Here is a 22,476-nt window from a genome sequence, read left to right as displayed (position 1 = left end):
CATGAGTCCTTGCAAGCCTGCTGGACATCCCTGATCTGATCAGCATTAGCTGAATGAAGACACGGGGCATGACTCCATGAGTGGGCCTGTGCTATATGGCCTGGGGAGAAAGTCCAGCCCTTACAGGAACTGGGGGCTACTGGGCCCAGAGAGATCCTATTCCCTACCTTCTCTGTGGATCTACCTCTCTTCTGCTCAGCACTGACCCTTTAGGACATGGGGCCTTCGGCTTGGCCTAAGGCTTCAGGCTGAGCCCTCTGGCCCACACCGAGCCCTGTGATCACCAGCTGCCCCTTCCTTCCACAAGGAAGAGTAAGGACTCACCTTTGCAGCCCAGGAAGGAAGGCCCTCACTTGGCAACCTTCCTTCTCACTTAGAGCCATCTTCACTCTAATGGTCCCCCCTAAAGGTCCCACATCACTTCCTCAGCCTTGGGAAACAGCGCCCTGCTGTCCACCCAGGGTGCAATTCTAACATGAATGGGTGCTGCTCATTGAGAGCCACCTCCCTCTGCCCTTACAACAGCAGCCCTGCAAAGTCATAATCTTTGTGAACTCTGCACCGAGCACTGTTCTAAACACTGCATTTAGCTCAGTTAACCCTCACCCAGCCCTGTGAGGTGTTTACTTTCATGGTGTGCATTTTAAGTGAGGAAGGCCGCAAATAGGTTAAGCAATTTGCCAGAGGCCATACTGCTAGTGAGCAGCTAGGTCTGTCTCCCAGGCCATTGCTCACGTCCCCCTGGCTAGCCTGCCTCAAAGGCATCATTCACCCTGCAGATGAGCAAGCTGGCCTGGGAGATGTGGAGAAAGTAAGTGCTAGAGCTGTGAAGTCCAGTCTGTTAGAATTGCCAATAAGAATACACATCATAGGGAGGCCAGGCAGGGTGGGAGGCAGAGGGATGGGACGCCGAGTGGGCTAATGTGGGTGGAGGGACATGGACTCCGTATCTGTGGATGTCAGCACAGAGCAGCTGCTTTCAGAGGTCAGGGTGGGTACAAGAGGGAGCTCCCTATGGAACCCAGCTGGAATACTAGAGCAGGAGACAAGGGGGCGATGGGGGAGGAGGAATAGTGGGGAGGCCTAGCAGTTCCTTGCTTTCATTATAGTATATGGAAATAACAGAGTGAAAAAAAAAAAAAAGGAAATAACAGAGTGTGTCAGAGCATGACCATGTAGAAGGGAGCTTGAGGGCCATCAGGTCCAGCACTCCATCCAGAGGTCCCAGTCCAAAGACATTGGACTGGCAAGTGTGGGTCACCTGGGCATTAATGAGGGATGCTCAGCATTATCGGCCTCTTTGGAGACCAGTCTACTCATAAGAGCTCAAAGACCACTAGGAAAGCCCAAGGGTTGGTAACTGGCAGCATTCTGCTCTGTGAGCCACCCATCACGGCCACCTCTTCACTCCCATCCTATACCATCCATTAGCAAGGTCTGCCGCCCTCCAGCCCCTGCCATTAAGAAAGCTGATGTCTCCAGCATCCAGCCACAACCTGCCTGGGGAGGACCAAACTCCATACCCAGAGCTGTGCAGGGAAGATGTGAGGACTTCTGGAAGGCCAGGGCCTCGGGCTTGGCTGCAGGACGGTGCACATCTACCTCTCAGCTCGCCCTTTGGAGGGTCAACAAACTAGAGGTTTCCTCATCCCCTTGGACCTTGAGGCAGAGCTCGGGCACCAGGATGGATGGTGGATGGGCTGCTGGATGGGCTAGGGCTAGACGCCCTCCTTCTTCTCAGCCCTGCCTGACATCCCCCAGCCCGTGGTCTGCTCTCTCTTCCATCCCAACAGAACTGATCCCATGCCTCTGACCTCTGTGGCCCAGCATCACTGACCAGACACATCACCAGCTTGAAAGTGAGGGCAGGAAAAAGTGCTCATGCACAGCCACCAGTCCAGGGGCAGCAGGCTAGCAGACAGCAAACCTTGAAGCCTGGAATCTTCTCCCTTTGCTTGTCCCTGCCCCCTCTGAAAGAACCAGACAGAACCGTCCCAAGGACAGAACACAAGTGAAGCAGCGGTTCTGAGAGACCCACATCCTGGCCTGTCAGCCCCTGAATCATTGAGCACTTGACTGTTTAACCAAGAAGGTGGCTAGGACAAGTAGGAACTTTTAAACTCACGCTCATGTTCAGATACAAGTGATGCCGTTCAGGCAGTTTGAAAGTGTTCTGTGGTTCCTGGAGGCTCCTTGCTGCTCTCATTTCATGCTTTCCCCCTCCTCGTCTAACTTCCTTTTGAAATCTTTCATCAGCTAAAGGGCTGCAGGAAACTCCAAAGGAGAAATGCAGTGAGTCTGGCTCTGCACAAAGTGGTCCCCAAAGAGAAAAGGGAAAGATGAAAGACCAGGCATCTGAGTGATGTGGATCCAGCTTGGACCAGGCAGAGGGCAAGGCCGGACATCAGATGTTCCCTGAGAAGGACCCGGAGTGAGACGGTCCAGCTCACATGGCACCACATCTGCCCTGGTCCGAGCCCCTCCTCCTAGCACCTCTGCAGCCCCTAAAGTCACTTTCCTAAGAAGGAAGCGTTCATCAGAGACAGGAATAGCACATCTTTGCTGGTGTTGAAATGCCGCCCGGCGCGGTGTAGGAAATCTGCACAGGGGAAAGGGAATGGGGTTTAAATTATTTACACCAGATCTCCTGTCTTAGCGAAGGCTGCATGAGGGAGCCAGATAATTCAGGCCATCTAAGCCTAAGGCCGGTGACCAGGACAGACACCACCCTGATCAAAAGAAAGGGATATTTTTAGATTTTTGAATACGGGCTCTGAAAACTTTTATATTTTAAGCCAAATGAAGATTATGATGAATAGTTCAGGCTAAACTGGGTCCTTGTCAGGGGCTCTTTTATATTTAGGGGATGGATTAAAGTGTAAGAAGTGCTAGAACCGATTTCTGAATATGAGACCCCAGACTGCAACACTTCCATCAAGTATATTCACAGTTGGTTAGCCAGGGCAATGAGATCTAGAATCAAGGACTGTGGTTCAAAAGCAAGTTGTAGGGGCAGCCCAGGTGGCTGAGCGGTTTAGCGCTGCTTTCAGCCCAGGGCCTGATCCTGGAGACCCGGGATTGAGTCCCACATCAGGCTCCCTCCATGGAGCCTGCTTCTCCCTCTACCTGTGTCTCTGCCTCTCTCTCTCTCTCTCTGTCTCTCATGAATAAATAAATAAATAAATGAAATCTTAAAAAAAAAAAAAAAAGAAAGAAAGAAAGAAAGAAAGAAAGAAAGAAAGAAAGAAAGAAAGAAAGAAAAGCAAGTTGTAGTAAGCTTGCCCAACTTACTCTGGGACTCAGGAAAGTCACTCAGCCACTTCTGGCCACCTTGGGATCCCTATGTTTATCTAGGGGTTAAGGTATGAAGAGAACGAGGGAGTATTCTAAGGCTTAGGAAACGAGTCACCACATTATATAAAGATCATAAAATGTGGCTATAATTATCATTTACATCACCATCACCATGACCAAGCTCCTTTGAGGAGGAACCTAAATAAATGGAGTTATTCTTAGGGCCATTACTCCCAGGGTCCCCACAGCTTGGGCAGGACCACTTCCTTGATAGAAGCTGATAATGGAGGAAGGATCCTGGTGCCCGGGGAGCAGAGGGGAGGTTGACTGTGTCTCCCCATTGCTCATTTGTCAGGCTCACATTACTTTGTCAGCATTCCATCAGCCATCCAGCTGAGGTGGTCATAGCCTCATCTGGTTGGTAGCACTTTGACCTTTGAGTCAGCTGCCCACAGCCTTCAAAAGAATGGATCCTACAGCCAAGGCTGTCCTCTGCATCAGAGCAGGATAGCCTCTCCTGGTCCTGTATGGTTGATCTGAACCTCCTCTCCTGGTGCAGTAGAGGCAGGGAAATGGACGGGATGACTCTCGCCGAGGCTCCTCACAAGGAAGTAGGATGCAGAATACCCTCAGAGTCCGGAGGCAAGGGCTCCTCAAAGACCCATTTAGCCAGCCTGTACCCTGCCTCTCCCAGCAGGGCCTGCCGAGGTCCTTCAAAGAGAGTCAGAGACTTGCCTAAGGTCACGTAGATGCCCAGTCAATACCTGAGTTTTGCTCCAGGGCCTTCTCTGCTGCCCCAGGCTAGCTTTGCATCTCCCTTTGGGATGCTTGCAACACAGGGAATGGGCTTTCACCTATCTTGCGATTCAGGACCTCAGGGTTTGCATTCCAGGTGAAAAGTGAAGCATGTGGAGAACTTGGGATCAGTTAGCAGCTGCCTGTGCCCTGATCCACCTAAAAGTGAAGGGCAAGCTTGAGGATACAGGCAGTGTGGCAGAAAGCAGCTCTGTTAATGCACCAAAGAAAATGTGCTGGCCTAGTGGGAGAAAGTTCAACTCAGTTATGTGTGGATAGATGATCACCCCATCATGGTGGCTCTCTGTATCCCCCATCCCCCAACCCTGCCCCAGCTGGGGCCCAAGCAAGTCTCACTCAGAGTAGGGCTGGCCAGGGAGGCTTAGAGACAGTGCAGGTGCACACGTGTGTCTGTGTTGCCGGGGAGGGGGTGGGGGCACAGGGGATGGTTGCTAAACATCATCTATTTATATCCCAAATGCAAGAGTTTGCTTAACTCTGGATGACTCCTCCCCACCATTCGGTTCCTTACTCTTCCTTAGCAGACTGTGAGTTTAGCCATGTAACAGGAAGGAGACATGCTAGCGTCCCTCTCACCTACTGAAGCCTAGTCCAGGCCCTGATGACTGGGGTTGCAGGAGATCTGAGCCCCAGGTAGCCCCTCACAACCCCCTTGCAAGCCTTTCTGTACATGCAGATGTTTCTGCCTTTCCGGTGATGTGTCCCTCCCACCAGTGTTCAAATGGATCTTACTCCACAAGCAGACACCTAGCAAGGGTGGCCTGGAAGTGAGCTGGCAGCTAGGGGAAACTGATCCCAAGGGGAAAAATCTTCCCTAAGGCCCCATAGCTAGTGAGGCCTGATGGACAGTGTGTACTGTCCAGCTCTGAAGAGGTTCATGCCCTGCCAAGAGCCCTGGGGGAGGCAGAGAGCAGGACCCCCCCGCCCCATCGATGAGCTGCGTCTGATCCACACCTCATTCCCATTGTGGCAGCGGCCGCAGGCCTCCCCACGCCCCTTGGCCTGGGACAGTAGTGGTGGCTGGACAGCTGTCTGGATGCGCTCGTCTCATGCCATGTCCTGGTCCTGGCTTTGAAGTTGGTGCCTCCGTATTGACATGTCGTGCCCTACTCCGTCTCCCACACATCATGCTGAGGTTTTAAGGGGCATTTACAATCAATTGAAAAATAAGACCCAGGAGACAGAGAGATGGCAGCAAAAGGTCACCGTCATTACTAGCAAAGCTGGTTGGAGTATGTGGCTTTCTCTCTGCAGCCAGAAGCCTTAGCACCTCCATCAGCTCTGGTTGAAAGAGGTTCACATGCTTTTCTACGAACTGCCCCCACTAAACTCACTGCATGCAGGAGAGAAGAAAATTTGGCATCCTGAGGGCAGGCTGGTCCCGAGGTGAAGGAGGAAGGCCCACTCACCAGATAGGACAAGCAGTGAGCAAGGAGAAGAGACGCCGGGGGTGTTCCTCTAGTTGTCCCTGCGGGAAGCAAGAGGCCAGGACAGAGGAGGCAAAGTCCGTACATGGCATGGATTGATGACGCCGCAGCACCAAGGTGTTTTTCCCATCTGAGCCCCACATTTTATGCAGAAGGCTCAGAGAGGGTGAGTGATTTGCCCAGGGTCACACAGCATCTTGTTATAGAGGCAAGCTGGACCCAGACCCCTAGACCAGGGCACCTTGTGTGACATCACTCTTCTCTGACCAGCACCATCCTGGCTTCAAGATCCACCTATCTCAGGATGCAGCGGATAAAAATATCACTGCCTGCCTGTTGCAGAGCTTTTCCATATGGGGTGGGTTTTACAGCCACCTAATTTCCACCACTTCCTCTCCTACAATTTTTTGCAATTCATTCTCCACGTTCCATTGATAGGGCTGCCATTGACCTCAGCAAACATTTCTAGCACATTCCCAGAATTTCCTGCTTTACTGGGCACAAAGCAGGATGAGAAGAGAAGACACGAGGGGGCCTAAAGCCCAGTTCTCAGCTTGGAGTCTAATGAGAAGACACCTGTGGCAAAGGATCAAGAGCCCTGTGGGTGGTTTGAATTCCTGTTTCCATTTGGCCAGAGCTTCTGACCTCTCTGCGCTGTTCTGTACGTCCAAGCTTGGTAGGAACTTCTCCTGCTCAACCCTCCCTTCCTCCCTGTAGCCAACCCTATCCTAATTCTAAGTTTCCCACCCCTAGCAACCTGTCACTAGTCCCATCCTTGGTCCTGCCCTGGGCCCAGGCAAATCTCATATGTTCCAGGCGCCTGCACAGGGGTCTATGGGCTGTGCCACATCTCCCCCACAGCCTGGGAGAAGACTCCAACCGGAACATCTGGGTCCTTCCGGGGGACAGCTGGAGGCAGCGGTCAGCCATTTCTCCTGTGCCCAAATGCCTCCAGCAGCAGCTTGCCCTGAGTTGCCAGGACGTGTGCCCAGAGGAGTCTGGCCCTTATCCTGCCAGCCAGCAGGCCAGGCGCCTCCCCCTCTGGACCCACTGTCTTAGCCCATCCAACCCTGAACTTGTAGCAGTCCTGGCTTGATACCTGTCTTTGGCTTGGAGTCCCAAATTATGTTCTCCTCCTGTGCGCTACCCACCCCCCCAACAATGTGATCTCCTGACCCCAGCATATTGGCTTGGACCTTGGAAAGCCTCCATGGCATTCTCTTGATGTGGCCCTCAAAGGCCTCCTGCCTCCCCCAGGCCCGGCCTATTCCCTCCCCTCGTCTTCCACCTTCCCATCTCTGGTTGAACCAGGTCTCCTCACCTGGGCCGGAACTGAGAGTGAATTTCAGATGTCAGCCAGAACACGCACAATCATCCTGTATGTAGCCTGCAGCCCCCCCCCCCCAGGTGGAGGGGCTGAATGGCGGGGGCCCAGAGGGGTTGAGGTCACCTTCATCCTCCCAACAGTGACATCACCTTACAGGAATGGCTTGAGGCTCTCAAGCCCACATCCTCTCTTTTCTGCACCAACAGTTGGGCAGCCGTACCTGTGAGCCCTGACTGCCTCCGGCCAGTGGTTAATAGCCAGAAATTAATGCACCTGAGGTCATCGCCGTTTAAACAGGGGCTCCATCTCTTCCTGTGTGGCCTATTGGCAGTTCCCTGGCCCTGCTGCGGCCTGCCACTGTCACCCTCTCACACACAGCCACGCTGGCGGTGCCCTTCTCCGGGCAGCGTGACCTTGGCAGCGCCTCGAGTCCCCTCTCCTCTCCTGTTGCCACACTGCTCTAGAATGAGCTGGGGCCTCCACCTCCACCTGCCTGGACACCACGCCTCCTCAGTTTTCCAGCTGTGGCTTGGTTTCCGTCTCTGATTCCTGCAGAATAGCGGAGGGGACCGAGGAGGAAAGCATCAGCAGGTTCCCTTCTTTGTGGTAGAATCAGCCCAGCAAGGAGTTCCAAAAGTCCAGTCATATAAAGTCTTAACACTGCGGGGAGAATGCCAGCTGGTGCCAAGCTGCCTGGGCTCATATGCACCAGTGGCTCTGCCCCAGAAGCCATATCTGGGGCTCAGCTTGTCCTCATGCAGCATTAGCTCATCTGCAGATGCAATTTCTAATTAATCACCTTAATGTCACCATTAGAAATATTGCCACATAGCTCCTGCAGAGCTTCTCATTAAAGAAAGTATTGGTTTGGTTCAGACAGTACTGTGCTGTTCCAGCTTCATTTTGGATTTCTAGTTTTAGAAAATACCCAACTTCACTTCTAGTTCAAACTGTACCATTAAAGAGTAAAGAAAAAAAAAAAAAGAAAGAAACTTAGATGGTACAGAGGGAAGAGGAATGTTTGGGTCCCCTTCTGTGCTTTCCAAACTGGTTCCTTCTATGTTTGGGGCCCCCTTTGGTGGATTTTGAAGTGGCATAGTTCTCACGGAGGGTGCTAGAGGCAGAGGCTGCAAGAACTTCCTATAGAAGTCTCATTCCTGGTCCCCATCAGACCAAGCATCAGTGGTTGCTTCTGGAGGGACTGGGGGCAGCCCTGAATGCAGGGACTGGCCAGTCACAGAACTGCAAGTGGGACTGGAGGTCAGGGAGCAGTTAGGGCCAGGCTGGGTCCAGTTCACCAAGGTTCCTTGGGGACTATGAGGACAGAACAAGACGCAGGACACACATGAGACCCAGGAGTCCAACAGAGGCACCGAAAGAAGGATGTCAGCTGTGAGGTCATGCGCAGGAACTTCTGGCACAGGTTGGGCTTGGGGGAGGCCTGGCCTAAGCTGAGACTTGATGGCTAACAACGTATGACGCAGCCACGGTCGGGGCAGCGAGGCCCAGGCGACATCACGTCGAAAGGTGCAGGCCGTGGGGAGCGCCGCACAGCTGTGCAGGCCACTGGGCTCTGACCCAGGATGGGGCTGGGCCGAGCAAAGCAATGGGTGGCGGGGCACGCATGGCACGAGAGCCGTGGCTGTAGTCCCGGCACAGGCGTGAAGCTACCGTTTGGAGTGCCCGGCGGGGCCCCTGAGGAAGGAGGGGAGGCCGCTGGGAGAGGCCACCCGGAGCACGCCTGGCCTGCCTGGCCGAGGGCCTGAGGTCCCCGTAGCCACCCACCCGGCCGCTCCTGGGGGGCGTGACGCACACAGCAAGCCAGCGCACAGGCTCTGCAGCTGGAAACGCTGGGCTCGGCCGCGTCCTGCCATGTGACCTCAGACCAACCTCTCCATACACGCGTCTCACGGTCATAGGGAGGCCAACGCCGTGCTCACCCCGAGGGTGGCTGGGAGCCATCCTGAGACGTGCTCACGAGAGGCACGGGCACCAGCAAGAGCTGGCGACACCCTGGCCTCGCCGTCACAGGTCCCCCACGGCGTGCTGGGGCGGCGCTGGGGCGTGAGGCGCTGGTTCTGCCAGGGAAGCTTCATTGCCCTCTCCGTGTCTCGGGGGGACGCGATGCCTTTCCATCTGGAGAAGCACGGCGTCGCCCCTAGGCTGCAGGAATCCCGGTGGCCCCAGAGAGGACGTCAGCTGCCTGGTGGTAGAGCGCGGGCCTGCCCCGGCCGGGTGGCGAGGAGAAGCCAGTAAATCCCGACCTGCAGTGGAATAGGACGCCTCCAAATTACACGTAGGGTGTCGGAGCTGGCAGCGCCAGAGCCGTCTTCATGCTTCCGTGAGGCTGCGCGCCCAGCCCGCCCCGGCTCACGTGGGGGAAGCCAGGGGTACGCAGCTGCTTCGGGAAACAGGCTGTGGCGCTCTCGGGATGCACCTGGGCTCATAGCATCCCCACAACAGCCGCACGGCCCAAGGGCCCAGGAACTGGAGCCCCGGAGGCTTCACTGCTCCTGGAGTCAGAGTGGGCGACATCCTGCCACTAGGTCCCCGCGGAGGAGGGTACGGAGTACGCTGCTCTCATGCCTCTGTGTGTGCTCAGGTCCAGGCTTCCCAGGAACTAGCCAGCCTGCCTCAGATCTTCCTCTTTATGTCTCCCCTAGGGCTGAGGGGCACATACGCAAATCAAATCCCAGCAGCAGCCTCAGACTCTGAGGTTAAATGTGTAGATGGGGTTCTCAGTCTGGCACCTGTGACGTTTTAGGTGACCAGATCATTCTTTGCGGTGAGGCCTGTCCTGTGTGACGTTGAGAAGCATCTTTGGCCTCCCCCCACTAGACGCCAGCCAGGAGCCCTCCTTTCCCCAGGTGTGACTATAAAAACACATCTCCGGATATGGCCAAATGTCCTCTTGGGGCAAAGTCATACCAGGTAGAGAACCACTGGTATAAATTAAACTATGGTGACAATTCCGAGCCACCCATGGATCAGACGATGACTGAGCTCCTGCCTCCACGCCTGGGGCCCGCACACACTGGCCAGTCCCCTTTGTCTCTTGCGGCGTTCTTGGTGAAAGGGCACTCACGGGTCTTCATCAGGCGGCATTTACTGAGCGTGCATCTGGACCCAACACCATAGTGGACCCTGAGGGAGAGCCAGAAGAGCCTGAGATGTGGTCCCTGCTCCCCAGAAACTCACAGTCATCCTGGGGAGACAGGGCCATAACACCAGAGGCAGAGGTGACCTCTGGAGCAGGGGGCAAGGTGAGGTCACTCACCCGGCCTGGGAGGAACAGTGTTTAGGGCCCGAGTCTAGCCGAGGAGCAGGAGCAGAAGCTGGAGGCAGATGAAGCTCTGTGGGCATTTGGGCTGGGGAGGCTAGCACCTGCTGCAGACCCGGGGAGGACTTAGTGGAGGCCAAGATGGAGCTGGGTGACACAGGACAGGCGGGCCCTGGAATTCCAGGCAGGGAGTCACTGAGGGCAAACAGGCTGAGGCTGGAAGGCTGCCGCATGTTTAGGGACCGTGTGCAGGCACTGGGGCGCTCTGCAGGTTTGGAGCCAGCTAGCCTGTGCTCTAGAAGTGCTGGGATGATCCGGCTGGACTGAGGGGAGTCAGGGAGGCTCGGTAAAGCAAAGGTGGAGTGGCAGGGGAGAGACATTTGTCACAGCTCACGGCCTTGCATGGCCGACCCCCACTAGCCAACTGGCCCCATTGCCCAGGCTTCCAGCAGTCTGCTCCAGAGGCAGGGCTGCCAGGACCCTCAGGGCGGGGGACCCCGGCGTGTGTGACCCTTTGCCAGCTTCCCCAGGACCGTCACACCGGGGCTATGACTCAGGGCCTCCCCCGCCTAGGTGAGTCATGCACCTGCAGCCTTCCCACCGCCGCTGCCGCTGTCTGGGGCCAGGGCCCGTGCCCCCCAGCACCCGGCCTGCCCACTCCCCGGCATGCGGCCCTCAATCCCCCAGGACCCCCGCTGGCCCCCACACCCCTCCTGAAGGCCTCTGAACAGCCGGGCTCCCAGGTGGGCGGGAGCGCTCTGCTCGCCCCCGACGACTCCATCAGGTTGGGCTGCCGTTCGGTGCCTCCCAGCGTGTCGAGGGCTGGCGTGTACTAAGTCAGCCCGCCCGGCCCATCGGCCCTCCTCCCAGCCCGGCTTCCAGTGGCGGTGGCAGTGACTTCCCCGGGGGGAGTGGCACGACACTGCCAAGCCTCCATGACTACCATCCAGCGTGACTCCCGGCTGACAGTCCCCGCTGATGGGACAACAGTGATGGGAAGAAGAGCCCCTCCCCGCCCACAGATGGAAGGCGGCCAGGGGCAACATGCTGCCCTCCTTGCTCCAGCAGCCTGCGTCCTCTCTCAGCCTGCCTCCAACACCCCTGAGGGCACAGGGTGCACCCAGGGAGCCTGGCAGCCACTGACTAGCCATCTCTGCATGTAGGGTCCTGTGCACAGAAAGAGAGCTGGCCCCAGAATACTGGGGTCAAGGGGGTACGGGGGGCAATTTGGGGTGAGGAGGAAGGGCAGCCGAGTCAGAGGAGCTGCAGGATGTCAGTGCTGCTCTGGGCTGTCGGGGGCACCGGGAAGCTCCCGGTTGGGGCACAGCCTGGCCCGGGCCATCAGGCCTGCTGCTGGCTGACCAGTCTGGTTCACCTCACATTGTCACCTGCACACTCTAGGAGCAGGGAGCGGGTCACATCGCTATAAGGCATAGTGTCCTCCCTTTGGGTCCTTTGAACCCCTTGGGATGGGCAGGGCAGCAAGGGTGCCATTCTTCCTATCCACTGGCTCCATCCCACAGGTATGGCCCTAGATGCTGCATCCCGGGGCTATGACTCAGGGCCTCCCTGAGAGAGCCTGGGGAAGATCAAAATTCAGCTCGCCCAACTCCCTGAGCCACAGTTTCTCCTTGGAGCATGTTTTCCTAATTCACACTAGGCACCGGTGGCTGCTCATCCAGAGCCTGGAAGTAGCAGAGCCCGACTCAAACCCAAATCCACTGACGTTCCACCACCGTTCTTTGGGCTTCCAGGCCCTGCATCTCAGAGGCTCATCAAGCAGAGAGAGCCAATCCACAGACCTTTTTGTCAGCCTCCTGCCTTGGCTCACCTGGACACCATCCCACACCTGTCACAGCCCCGGTCACATGGGGCCCTCCTTCCTCTAACCCCGCCTGTGGCATAAGAAGTCCATGAGGCCCAGGGAATATGCCCTCGTGGGACATGCAGCTCCCTTCCTCATTCTAGACTAGGAGCTAGTGGACAGCATGAGCCTCCATCCAGAGCCCGCATAGAGGTGACAAGGTGGCTGTGTCCCTCAAACTCACCACATTCTCCCCCCAGGGGTGGTGGCAGGGGTGGGGTATGCGGATCCTGGCAGGGGATGGACTGAGCTCGGACAGGTAGGCCAGAGGCCTTCTCTGGTATGGCCCTGAGCTTGGAGCAGGTGGAGAAGGGGGTACCAGGGACTCACATTTGTACTCTTGCCTTAGGCCCCATAGATGAGAAGGGCAGGCCTGCCACCATCATTCAGGTCCAGGAAAGCTTCCCTCACCCCTGATGGTGGCCAGTGTTGAGCCCAGGAGACCATGGGCTCAATAAAATGGCTGGGGGCTAGGGGCAGTATTGACTTACCTTGGAAGGAAGCCTTGTCCCTGGAAGGAATGAATGTTCTTCGTGAATAGGAATACCCTCTCCTCCCTCTGTGTTGAAGTCCTGCCCAATGCCAGGTTTCTGGGCTCTGGGAGATACTCAGTCAAGGCCCCTGCATGAACTCGCCTCACCCCTGAACTGGCCCGACAGCCACCCATCCGGCCTACCCATCTGGCCTGCCCCTCGCCTTCTTCCCATTCACAGACCCACCTGCTTGCATCCCTTCCCCTATTTGATGAGCCCTGGAGTTTTGGGGCTCAGTCATAGGCTGAGCTCTCTCCTGCAATCCAGAGATATCAGTGACCATGGCCAGATGGGACAGGCGGTGCCTGGGAGATGTCACTAACCACTGAGCATGGGTAGAGGCTGGGCTCCCCCAGAGGAGGCAGCAGCACTCCACTGCCTTCCCCCTCATTCCCTCTCCCCTGCCTATAGCCTGCTTCCTCTCTTCCTCCCTGTCCCCAGCTTGGCCACGTGGGCCTGACTTGCATCTCTGACCTGCGGATGGAACAGTGTCCCGGAGCCTCCTGACTGTAAAGCCGGGTGGGAGCAAGAGAGCACAGCCCGGAAGCCAGCCAGCAGGCTGTGAAGCGTGCAGAGCAGCCCCGAGCCTTGAGGCCAGGCAGTGGTGGCAACAGGAGTTTAGAACCCTGTGCAGGGCCATGAAGGGCTTGAAGACACACCGATGCCTTTCCTAGGCCACGTGCCTTTACAATTTCCTGAGCCTTGGTTCCTGCCAGCCACCCCGACACTCACAGCCTCTTCTGCTCTCTCCACCACCGTCTGCCCCCTCCAGGCTTCCCACATGCTCTCCCCTCTGCCTGGCACATGCTTCCTGCCTTCTCCACCTGGGAGCTCATCCTCAGAGATGCCATTCAGGTGTCAACTCCTCCAGGAAGCCTTCTCAGACTGCCCTCCCCCACCTAGGACCACCCATCATTTCTAGGGCTTACCCCATTGTAATATTTGTAGCACAGCATTGTAATCACTTATTTATCTGTGCCCCCTCCCTCCCACCAATAACTCTGAGGGAAGTAACTGTCTTACTTAGGATACCTGGCCCATAGGAGGTATTTAATAAGCATTGGATGGGTGGATGGATTAACGAACTGACGGTAGACCAGGAGGTGAAGGGGTGTGTGGAGACTCCATACCAGCAGCCAGGAAAGGTGAGGCTACCCAGAGCTGCTGGGAAGAGGAGGCAGATGGTATGGGTGATGGGGTCCCTCGCAGGTCGTCCCACCTTCTCCCACTGCTTTGGGGAGACTGTAGTTCTCGGCCTAGAAGTCCTGAAGTGCCATCTGCCCGCCCGGGCCTGATGCTGGTGGTGACCACCTTCACTCCTTTCTCCTAGTATTTCTGCCTGTTGCTGGTGATCTTCCTGGTTGAGTTGGTGGCGGGGGTCCTGGCGCACATGTACTACCAGAGGGTGAGTGCAAGCATCCTCCTGCTACGTTCCCCATCAGCACCCCTCATGGGGGCACCAGCACAGGGCGGGGTGCATAGGAATGGGGGAGCTAGGGCACTGACACACGGGGGGCCTTGTCTCTCCAGCCCCCACAATCCTAGGCACATCTGGGTCCTACGTCTTGGCCTGCATCCAGCGATTCTCCACCCCATCTGTTGATGCTGGTGTGCAGCGTGGGAGTCAGGGAGTGGGAATGCCCCATGGGAGGTGGGGCGGCCCCTCTCCCCTTCTCGGCAGAGGCAGAGGATGAGTCCAGCTGGCGGGCATCCAAGGAGAAAGGCCGGGGCTGGGGCCTGCCTGCCTGCCTCGGACAAGGACGAAGTGGCCAGTCAGGTGCCCTCCCACCAGGTTCTGGGAATCAGGGGCTTGAGACCACGACCAGGGTGAGACAGATGATACCTTGGTTATTGTAAGCCAGCACCCGTACAACCGATGGGTGCCTGCAGGGGTAACAGTTGTAAATATTTTTAATATTTCCTCATCATCTAATGAAAACAGATTTAAAAGCGCCCCTGTGCCCGGCCTCCTTGCCCTGCCACCAGCTTTGAGCCGGGCCTCCCCCGCCAGCCTCTCAGCTCTGCCTGGCACCTGTCAGGCCCCGGCTTCTGCAGCCTCCCCCCCGCCCCGCCCCGTGAACTCCTGCACAGCCTCCCACTCCTCCCTCCCGGCTTGGTTAGGAGGGGCCGGGGGCGTGGGACCAGGCTGGGTGCTTCCACTGAGGCCGCCTCCCCTCCCCGCTCTCCAGCTCAGCGAGGAACTGAAGCAGCACTTGACCCGGACCCTGGCTGAGAACTACAGGCAGCCCGGAGCTGTGGACATCACCTTGTCGGTGGACCGCCTCCAGCAGGACGTAAGCACCTGCCCCATGGGCTCGAAGCCCCTGCAGACGTGGGTTCAAATCCTGACTCCATCCTTCTGTCCGTGTAGCCCTGGACAGGTCACTTACCTTCTCTGAGCCGCACTGGCCTCTAAAATGCAGCCTCGTAGTGCGTGTGGAGCACTCAGTATAGTCACATATGGAGAAGTCCACCCCACTGTGAAAACTGCATACTGAACCTCGCTCTGTCCTCCCCGTCCTGTGTCCTGCTCTCCCACCCCAGCTCCGCCCAACTGCCTCCTCCAAGCACCACCCCCCATGCCTTTCCCCGCCGGGCCCCGGTGGGCAGCAAGCTGACTGGCCCATCTCCTGGCCAGGATCCGGGCTCTTTCCATCAACAAGGCTGCCTGCTTCCTCCTCTGGGTGCAGACAGCCACGGTCCCTGAGGAGTGGAGGTATTTCAGTTAGGCCACTGTAAGAACTTCCCAGTTGTGAGCGTGGGGCAGAAGGGCGGTCCCTCCTGTCTATGAAGACACTCAGCAAATTCTCCCAGTGACACCGACACTCCTGCCTGAGGTAGAGAAGGGGCAAGTGGCCCTCAGACCTGCACCAGCCACTGTGGTGGTCACTAGCCATGTGTGATTATGTAAATTTGTTTCACATAAATACCAGTTCCTCAGTCACTAACCACACTGCAGTGCCTAATAACCTTACGTGGTTAGTCGCCAAATTGGACAGCACACATAAAAGGCATTTCTGTCACTGTAGAAAGTTCTGTTGGACACTGTGGCTCCAGGATCCTGATGGCTCCATGTCTAAAAATCTGAGGAAGCTCTGCCTATGCGCTGGGGTCTCCCTTCTCCCTGCCACTCCACCCTCACCCTTAGCCTGTGCTCTGTGTCTGCAGACCCCACCCTGGGCCTGAAGCCTTGGTCTTTTTTGCCAGGAATAGCAGGCAAGTAAGCAGAGCAGAGGTTGGTGGGGCTCTGAGCTTTAGGGGCATCTTAGTTGAGTGGGGGAGGCACCCTCCCCATCTCCCCGGGACTGGCTTAGCTCCCAGTAAGCTCTGCATGGAGTGGTCTCTTGTCCTTGGCTACAGTGGCTCAGGGCACCCGTGACATAGGGACACCCATCCACACCCACACGCTTTGCCTGCACATACCCTGTGGGGCAGCCCTGTCCAAGGCTAGGTCTGCGCTTGTTGGGCCTCCCGAGTGAGGATCTGGTCCCTGCCCTCGGCGCCTCACGCTGGGAGCCTGACACAGAGCCGGCAGCGGCACCCAGCACCAGGCTGGGAGGGCCCTCGGAGTGGAGAACAGAGCTGGGTAGGCCACCTGGGGGGCCAGGAAGGAGGTCCTGGGCTTGCCTAGGGAGCGAGGGAACGGCATGAGGAAGGGCACCGTGGGAGCCAGTGTCCGCCACTGCCCAGGGCCTCCGTGGGCACCAGGGCACACGGCCGCCACCTCACACGTGCCAGCCACAGTTAGAACCAGAGGTGCACGAGGGACCTCAGGCCCAGCCTGCAGCTAGGCCTGAGGAAGCAGCCTCAAGGAGGCAGCGGCTTCAGGCCAGGGCCAGCATCTGGGCCGCGGGCCGCACCCCGGGACACAAATGGCACCCGCATGCCTCACCCACGTGTACTCACAAAACGATCATCGTAGGAGAGGGTGTCTCCTACTAACTGCTCAGCCTGCAGGGCCCTCTTCTCCAGGCTTTATAGAATAACTTCTCACGGTCCTCACACACCAGACTGAGGTCCCTCATCTGCCCCATTTACAAGTGCCAAAACTGAAGCCCAGAGAGGGCAAGTAACCTGTCCAGGGGCCACGCAGAAGTATAATCGCACGTGACTCCTCGCACACACCGTGCTATTCCCAGCCCCAGGTGCTGTTCCGTCCTGCCTGCCTTCTCAGGGCTCCTCCTCTTCCTTGTGGGGCCTTTCCAGGCTCGTGAACAGAGTCACTCGCCCCTTCCTCTGAGCTACACACGTCTCCCCGGGTCTGTCCTAGTAAGCTCCAGAGAAGCGTCAGAAAGCCAGGAACCAGGTGGCTGACGCAAGAGCCAGGGCCTGCTTCACTCCTGGCACATAGTAGGTGCCTAACACACCCTCGTTAACTGTACTGAACGTACCTCCCACGCTGCCTGCACCCCCACACAGACAGCCTCACCCAGCTGGCTCTGTGGCTCACATGGGGACTTGGTCCCTCAACTCAGAAAGGCAAGAGAGAAGCAGTGTCCTGTTGCATCCCCGGGGCCCCGGGCTGGAGCTGTCCTGCCCTGGAGCAGAGCAGAAGCCCACCAGTCTTATCCAGCACTGACACCGCCCCTCTGGTCAACACTGACCTGCCTGTCCTGGGCTCTGGGACGCTCTCTGTGTTCCTGTTGGTCTGAGGGCTCTGAGGCTTCAAAGGGTTGAATGAGGGCCCAGGAACCTCTGAGGCAAGGCGGGGTCCCTGCCCCTGGGGTCCTGCTTCCCTGGGTGACTAGGAAAACACTCCCACATGGTCTTGGCCCTGCCCTGGGCTCTGCCCGGGGTGCACAGCCCCACTCCCTCAGGGACCCAACTGCTTCTACTCCCCATGCATCTTCTCACAGACCCTCCCTGCCTTCAGAACCCTGAGCATGATCTCCTTACAGGACTTGGGTGGATAGAAGGTAGCCAGCAGGTGTCTCACAGCCAGCTTCTGCACCTGCCTGGAGAGAAGGGCCTCAAAGAGACCAGCACACTACCCATAATAGGCAAAGGAAAAATCACAGGGAGAACAAAGAGGGGATGGGTTAATATTTGAATAATGAGTCCTGCAGCCCAGACACGGAGGTGCTGGAGGAGCCCCAGGCCCCTGGCCCTCAGCGTCTGTCTCTCTTCCAGTTCAAGTGCTGCGGGAGTAACAGCTCTGCCGACTGGCAGCACAGCGCGTACATCCTGTCTCAGGAGGCCGAGGGCCGCCGGGTGCCGGACAGCTGCTGCAAGACGGTGGTGGTGCGCTGTGGCCAGCGGGTCCATCCCTCCAACATCTACAAGGTGGAGGTGAGTGCCCAACTCCAGCCGAGCTCCGCCATGGCCCTGGCCATCCAGGAGCACCCCCGCCCCCCACGAGAGGCAGGCTTGGGCAGAGGGGCGGGGAGGGGGGATGCAGGAAACACCTATTCGCTGGCCTTCAATGGTCTCCACAAAGCCCTGGGAGATCCTGGGACACCATGGCATGCCCTGGGTCACTCAAGAAGCCTGTGGGCCATTGAAATGCTGGACCAGGTCCTTTAAGCCTCTGGCCTGCCCTCAGCCGGGTGGATGCAGCACCCCCAGCAGCCCTTCCTGCCCCAGCCTCGCCCACCTCTGGACCACCGTGTGTAACCTGCCCTTACCTTACAGGGAGGCTGCATCACCAAGCTGGAGCAGTTCTTGGCTGACCACCTACTGCTCATGGGGGCGGTGGGCATCGGGGTGGCCTGTCTGCAGGTGAGTTGGAGGCAGGGCAGATAGGACAGGGATGGTCTAGCAGAGCTGTGAATCCCTCTCCCCTCGGTGGGCATCGCAGATCACTGCCCTCTGCACTCCCACGTGCTGCCCTGCCCTCTCCCCCTCTTCTACCACCTTCCCTTGGCAGCCAAGCCTGAATCACATGGTCACTCTCTTCCCCAGAAAAGATGAAGGAAAATGCCTGGGGGCCCTGGGGCCCAACTTGAGGAGTGTGAGTGTGAGCTCAGGTATGTGCATGCTGCCTGTGTGTGTGCACGCGGGTGTGTGTGTGCAGCCTGCCGGGGTAGGTGTGAGGCCGTGGGTCATCCGCATGCATCTAGGTGTACGTGGCACTGTGTGCACGGGTATGTGTTCGGGTGTGCTGGTGCATGTGTGTGTGTGTGTGCATGCACGTGCACTCATTCCCCGGTGTGTGTGTTCACACACATGCCTGCCCGTGGATGTACACTCCCTGTATGCCCAGCTCTCTGCTCTGAGCGATGCCTTCTGCCGTGTCCCTGCTCCACCCGCCTCCCTGCTACACCCAGGAAGTCACTGGTAGTCTCACAGTCGCTCCAGTCCAGGGTCGGTAGAGAGGATTCCGGAGGGGCACCCTGGGGCTGGGCCCTGCGTGGCCACCTTGCCTGGCGCAGCAAGTTCCAGAGGGAGCGCAGTGCCGCCCCGCCCTTCCCGCACGCACGGCACCAGGACTGCCAGCCCTGAGGGGTGGGGGTGGTGGTGGCGGTCAGAGGCCGGGAGATCCTCTGGGCTCTGGGCGTAGAGCAGCCATGTCCCTGCCTGCCTCACAGCTTCAGCCACAACATGGATGGACTTCCCCCAGCCGTGCGACAGAAGGTCTAGACAAGAATGAGGTCGTGAGCGTGACACGCTCACTGTGCTCAACAGGGAAGGCCTCCCGCAAGCAGAAGTGTGGTTTACCAGGCTATGTGTAGACTTCGGAGCAGTTTCAGGCACTTTCTGTTCCTGCCACCACGTGAGACCCAGGCCAGGCGTGTCCTCGTTCTCCCATTCCACGGATCAGAAGGTTGGGACCCTGAGAAAAGACCGAGGGTGTCATCTCCTGAACTGGTCCCCAAGCCTCCTGACTTGTGGTGTTTGCTTTCCCCCATCCCGCCCGCCCTCCAACACAGAGTTCCATGGAGAGAGAAGCGGAGGGCGGGAGCAGCAGCTGGCTCAGAGAGCCCGCCAGTGTGGGCTCCTTCCAGATCACCGCACGGCCTGGGCACGTAGGTCTGTGCATCGGGGCTCTACCCGCTGGAGGCCGGGGGTAGGGGGAAGCAGGCAACCCAGGGCTAGTTACGCCATCTCTAGGCCTCAGTTCCTTGTTTGTAAAATGGGGCTAATTATACCTAGTTTGGTGAGAGGGTTAGCAATATATATGTAAATCACTTGGCTCGTCGCTGAGCAGATAGCAGGTGTTCAATAAATGGTACCCTTCATTATTTTATTCATTTCCATGTGGGCACATTGTCTCTCAAAAAAAAGCCTTCTCGAAAAGTTGTTTCCTGGCCAGAGCAGCTTGCCCCATCTCCAACAGTTGGCACGCAGGCCAGAAGCCCCGCGTGGCATCAGCAGGCCCCCTTTGGCACTTCCCTGGCGCAGGCCTTCTGCCCCACAGAGTGAGCTGAGGAGGCACCACTGGGGGGTGAGGAAGGGGCAGCTGTGTGCTCCAGCTCCTGGATAACTTGTTTCCAGAAACCTGCCGTCTCCTTCAGGTGTGAGGGGCCTGCTCTGTGTGCACACCGACCAGGTCTGGACCACACTCCATCCCCTTCCTCCTGGCCTCCCGGGCCTGGGGGAGCCTGGAGAGGCTGAAGACAGGACCAGTGACCCCCAGGGCAGGGGGTGGGCCTGCCTGGCCCCAAGCCTGAGGTCAAAGTGAAATAGGCAGGGGTGGGAGCACTGCCCGGGGAGGGGAGGGCATGCTGTCGTACCTCACGACTCCTTGGTCCTGCGCAGGTGCTGCTCGCTCAGGGACCCCAGAGGGGCTGCCCCGGCCACGCCGTGGACCCCGCCCCTCGCCGGTCGCCCAGCTAGTGCCCTTCTTCTGCTCCGCGGGCCCTGGGCAGCCAAGCCTCGGTCACAGCCCCCTCTGCTGGCCGATGCTGGAACTCAGCTGGCCGAGTCCAGGTTGGCCACCCGGCGGGCCCCAGGCTCAGTCCTGGTCCCCAGAGTGGGCACCAGACGCCTTCCCCACACATGCCCGGCCTGGCCCTGCAAAGATCGCCAAGCCTCAGCAGCTAAAAGGCGGTGTCCTGTGCCCCTGGTCTCCAGGACCCGAGGAGAGGTCAGAGGGCCTCCCCGCTTCTCACGTGACCTTGAGGAAGTCACGTTCCCTCTCTGAGCCTCAGGCTTCCTTCCTACAAAATGGAGGAGTTGGATATTTTTCAAGTCTCCCGTGAAGTGATAGACTTCTCTAATCTGTGGAAATCCCACATAGGAGCCTGGGTATTAGACACGAGGAGGATCCGCTCTGGTTGAGTTGGTTGTTGGGGCTCTCAGGTTCTGTGATTTTTGGTAAGGACCCTGCCTCAGTGAGACTCAGGTGCTGCAATATTCTAGAACATCACAGCATGTCTCGTGAATGCTCTCAACGCCAAGCAGAAAATGTGGCTAACATCACAAACCCTGATTGCAGATATTTGGCGACATGTCACCTGTGGCCCCATGGATGTGCGCGGACCAGGCGCTGATATACTTAGGAGAGATGGTGGTGGGCTGGAGGGACACAGGATCTCCGCAGAGCCCCCACGGCAGCAGGTTTCAACCTTGCCTGCACCTGGGGACCACCTGGCCAGCGTCAGAACTGCCCAAGACCCAGCTACACCCCAGCATAATTTAGTCACATCATCTGGGGCCCACGGCTGGGTATCAGCATCCTTGTAAAGCTCCCTGGTGGGTCCAGTGTGCAGCCAGGCTGAGAACGCTGGCCTGCGCGAGTGACAGGAGCCACAGGGCACCGGAGGGTCAGACGTGGGGAAGGTCAGGGGCCAGGGAGGAGAGGGAACCATCACAGTCCTTAAATACCCAAAGGCAGGCATGTGGGGGAGCAAGGGGACACTCCGGGGATACCAGAGGACAGATAGGAACGACAGGTGGAGTTTCCAAGGAGGCAGACTGGAGAATCCGTTAACAATTGGAACTCTCTGGCAGTGGTCCCTGTTGAGCACGGAGCTGTCTGTGGCTGCAGGTTGCCGCAGAGGTTGGACGCCGGCCGGCCCACTGAAGCCGGGTGCCCCGCACACGATGGGCACACACGTCCCTTCCATGCTGCTGCCAGGCGCTCCTTTCAGCCAGACCCTGCGGGGCCCCTGTGTCCACCCCAGGCACATCGCTCACTACTCAGGATGTTCAGACCTGAAAGGGATGATGGGGGTCTTGGGATACCTCCGAATCACTCTGTGTCCTGGAAGGACCTTACAAGGTACCTAGGCCAGTGCTGGCAGCCCCAGCTGCACGTGACAATAAGGCCCAACTCCACAGATTCAGACTCGGACTTTCCGAGATGAGGCCTGGCCTTGGGTATTTTTTAAAGCCCTCCAGGGATTCCAGTGTGCACCAGGGTAGAGAACACTGAGCGCCCCCCCCCCCTTTGTGTACATCTGAAGACACCAAGCCCAGCAATGTGGTCACTGGCTAAAGGTCACATGGCCACCATGGCAGAGCCAGTGAGGACCCCAGTCCTGGGGCTCTGTGTTCTACTGTGGGTAGACTCTGGAGGCACTCCACCTTGAGATAACTTTGGAAGCTAATTTCCAGCATACTCTGGCAGGGAAGCTTCTGTCTAGAAAGGATGTAGTGGCTCATCCTTTTCCTACCACCCTGCTCACACACACTCTGGAAGCCTCCCACCCAGGGGCTGTGCAGAGGATGCTGAGGGCTGAGCCTCCATTGTCAGCTTTGTAATGAGAGCTGCTCTGTGTCAGGTGCCAAGCCTAGTGCCGGGGCCACCAGCGGGCAGGATGTGGTCCCTTCTCCCAGAAGCTTTCACTCAAGAGAGGAGACACATAGAGCATGGGTTGTCACATGCAGGCAGAGGCACTGTGCACGTGTGCAACCTAGGGCTTGGGGGAGCATATAGGAGGCCATAACCTGCCATGGGCAGTCAGGGAAGGCTTCCTGGAGAAAGTGATATATAATTAAACCTTGAAGGGATTTAACAAGAAGAATTAAGATGGGGAAGAGTGACAGGGTGA

At 57.7% G+C, this 22,476-nt stretch overlaps 1 protein-coding gene across 9 annotated transcripts in view; it reads left to right on the top strand.

Annotated features, from left to right (window-relative positions):
• TSPAN11 (tetraspanin 11) overlaps positions 1–22,476 on the top strand; it is a 74,833-nt gene that overhangs the window by 45,812 nt on the left and 6,545 nt on the right. Inside the window, exons 4-9 of one of the 9 annotated variants that reach the window (XR_005379738.1) lie at positions 13,872–13,946; positions 14,731–14,835; positions 17,672–17,830; positions 18,173–18,259; positions 18,443–18,507; positions 19,069–19,138. Coding sequence is in view for 7 of the 9 variants with exons in the window: in XM_038576482.1 (XP_038432410.1) it covers positions 13,872–13,946; positions 14,731–14,835; positions 17,672–17,830; positions 18,173–18,259; positions 19,166–19,510 (771 nt within the window). In the remaining 2 variants the exon portion in view is untranslated. Of the gene's footprint in view, positions 1–13,871; positions 13,947–14,730; positions 14,836–17,671; positions 17,831–18,172; positions 18,260–18,442; positions 18,508–19,068; positions 19,736–22,476 lie in introns of those variants that run through there. The other 8 variants (XM_038576488.1, XM_038576487.1, XR_005379737.1 and 5 more) reach the window with 8 other exon arrangements.

Source organism: Canis lupus, chromosome 27 (genome assembly GCF_011100685.1).
Source record: "Canis lupus familiaris isolate Mischka breed German Shepherd chromosome 27, alternate assembly UU_Cfam_GSD_1.0, whole genome shotgun sequence".
NCBI classification, from domain to species: Eukaryota; Metazoa; Chordata; class Mammalia; order Carnivora; family Canidae; genus Canis; species Canis lupus.
This window is presented reverse-complemented; position numbering and strand designations above follow the sequence as displayed.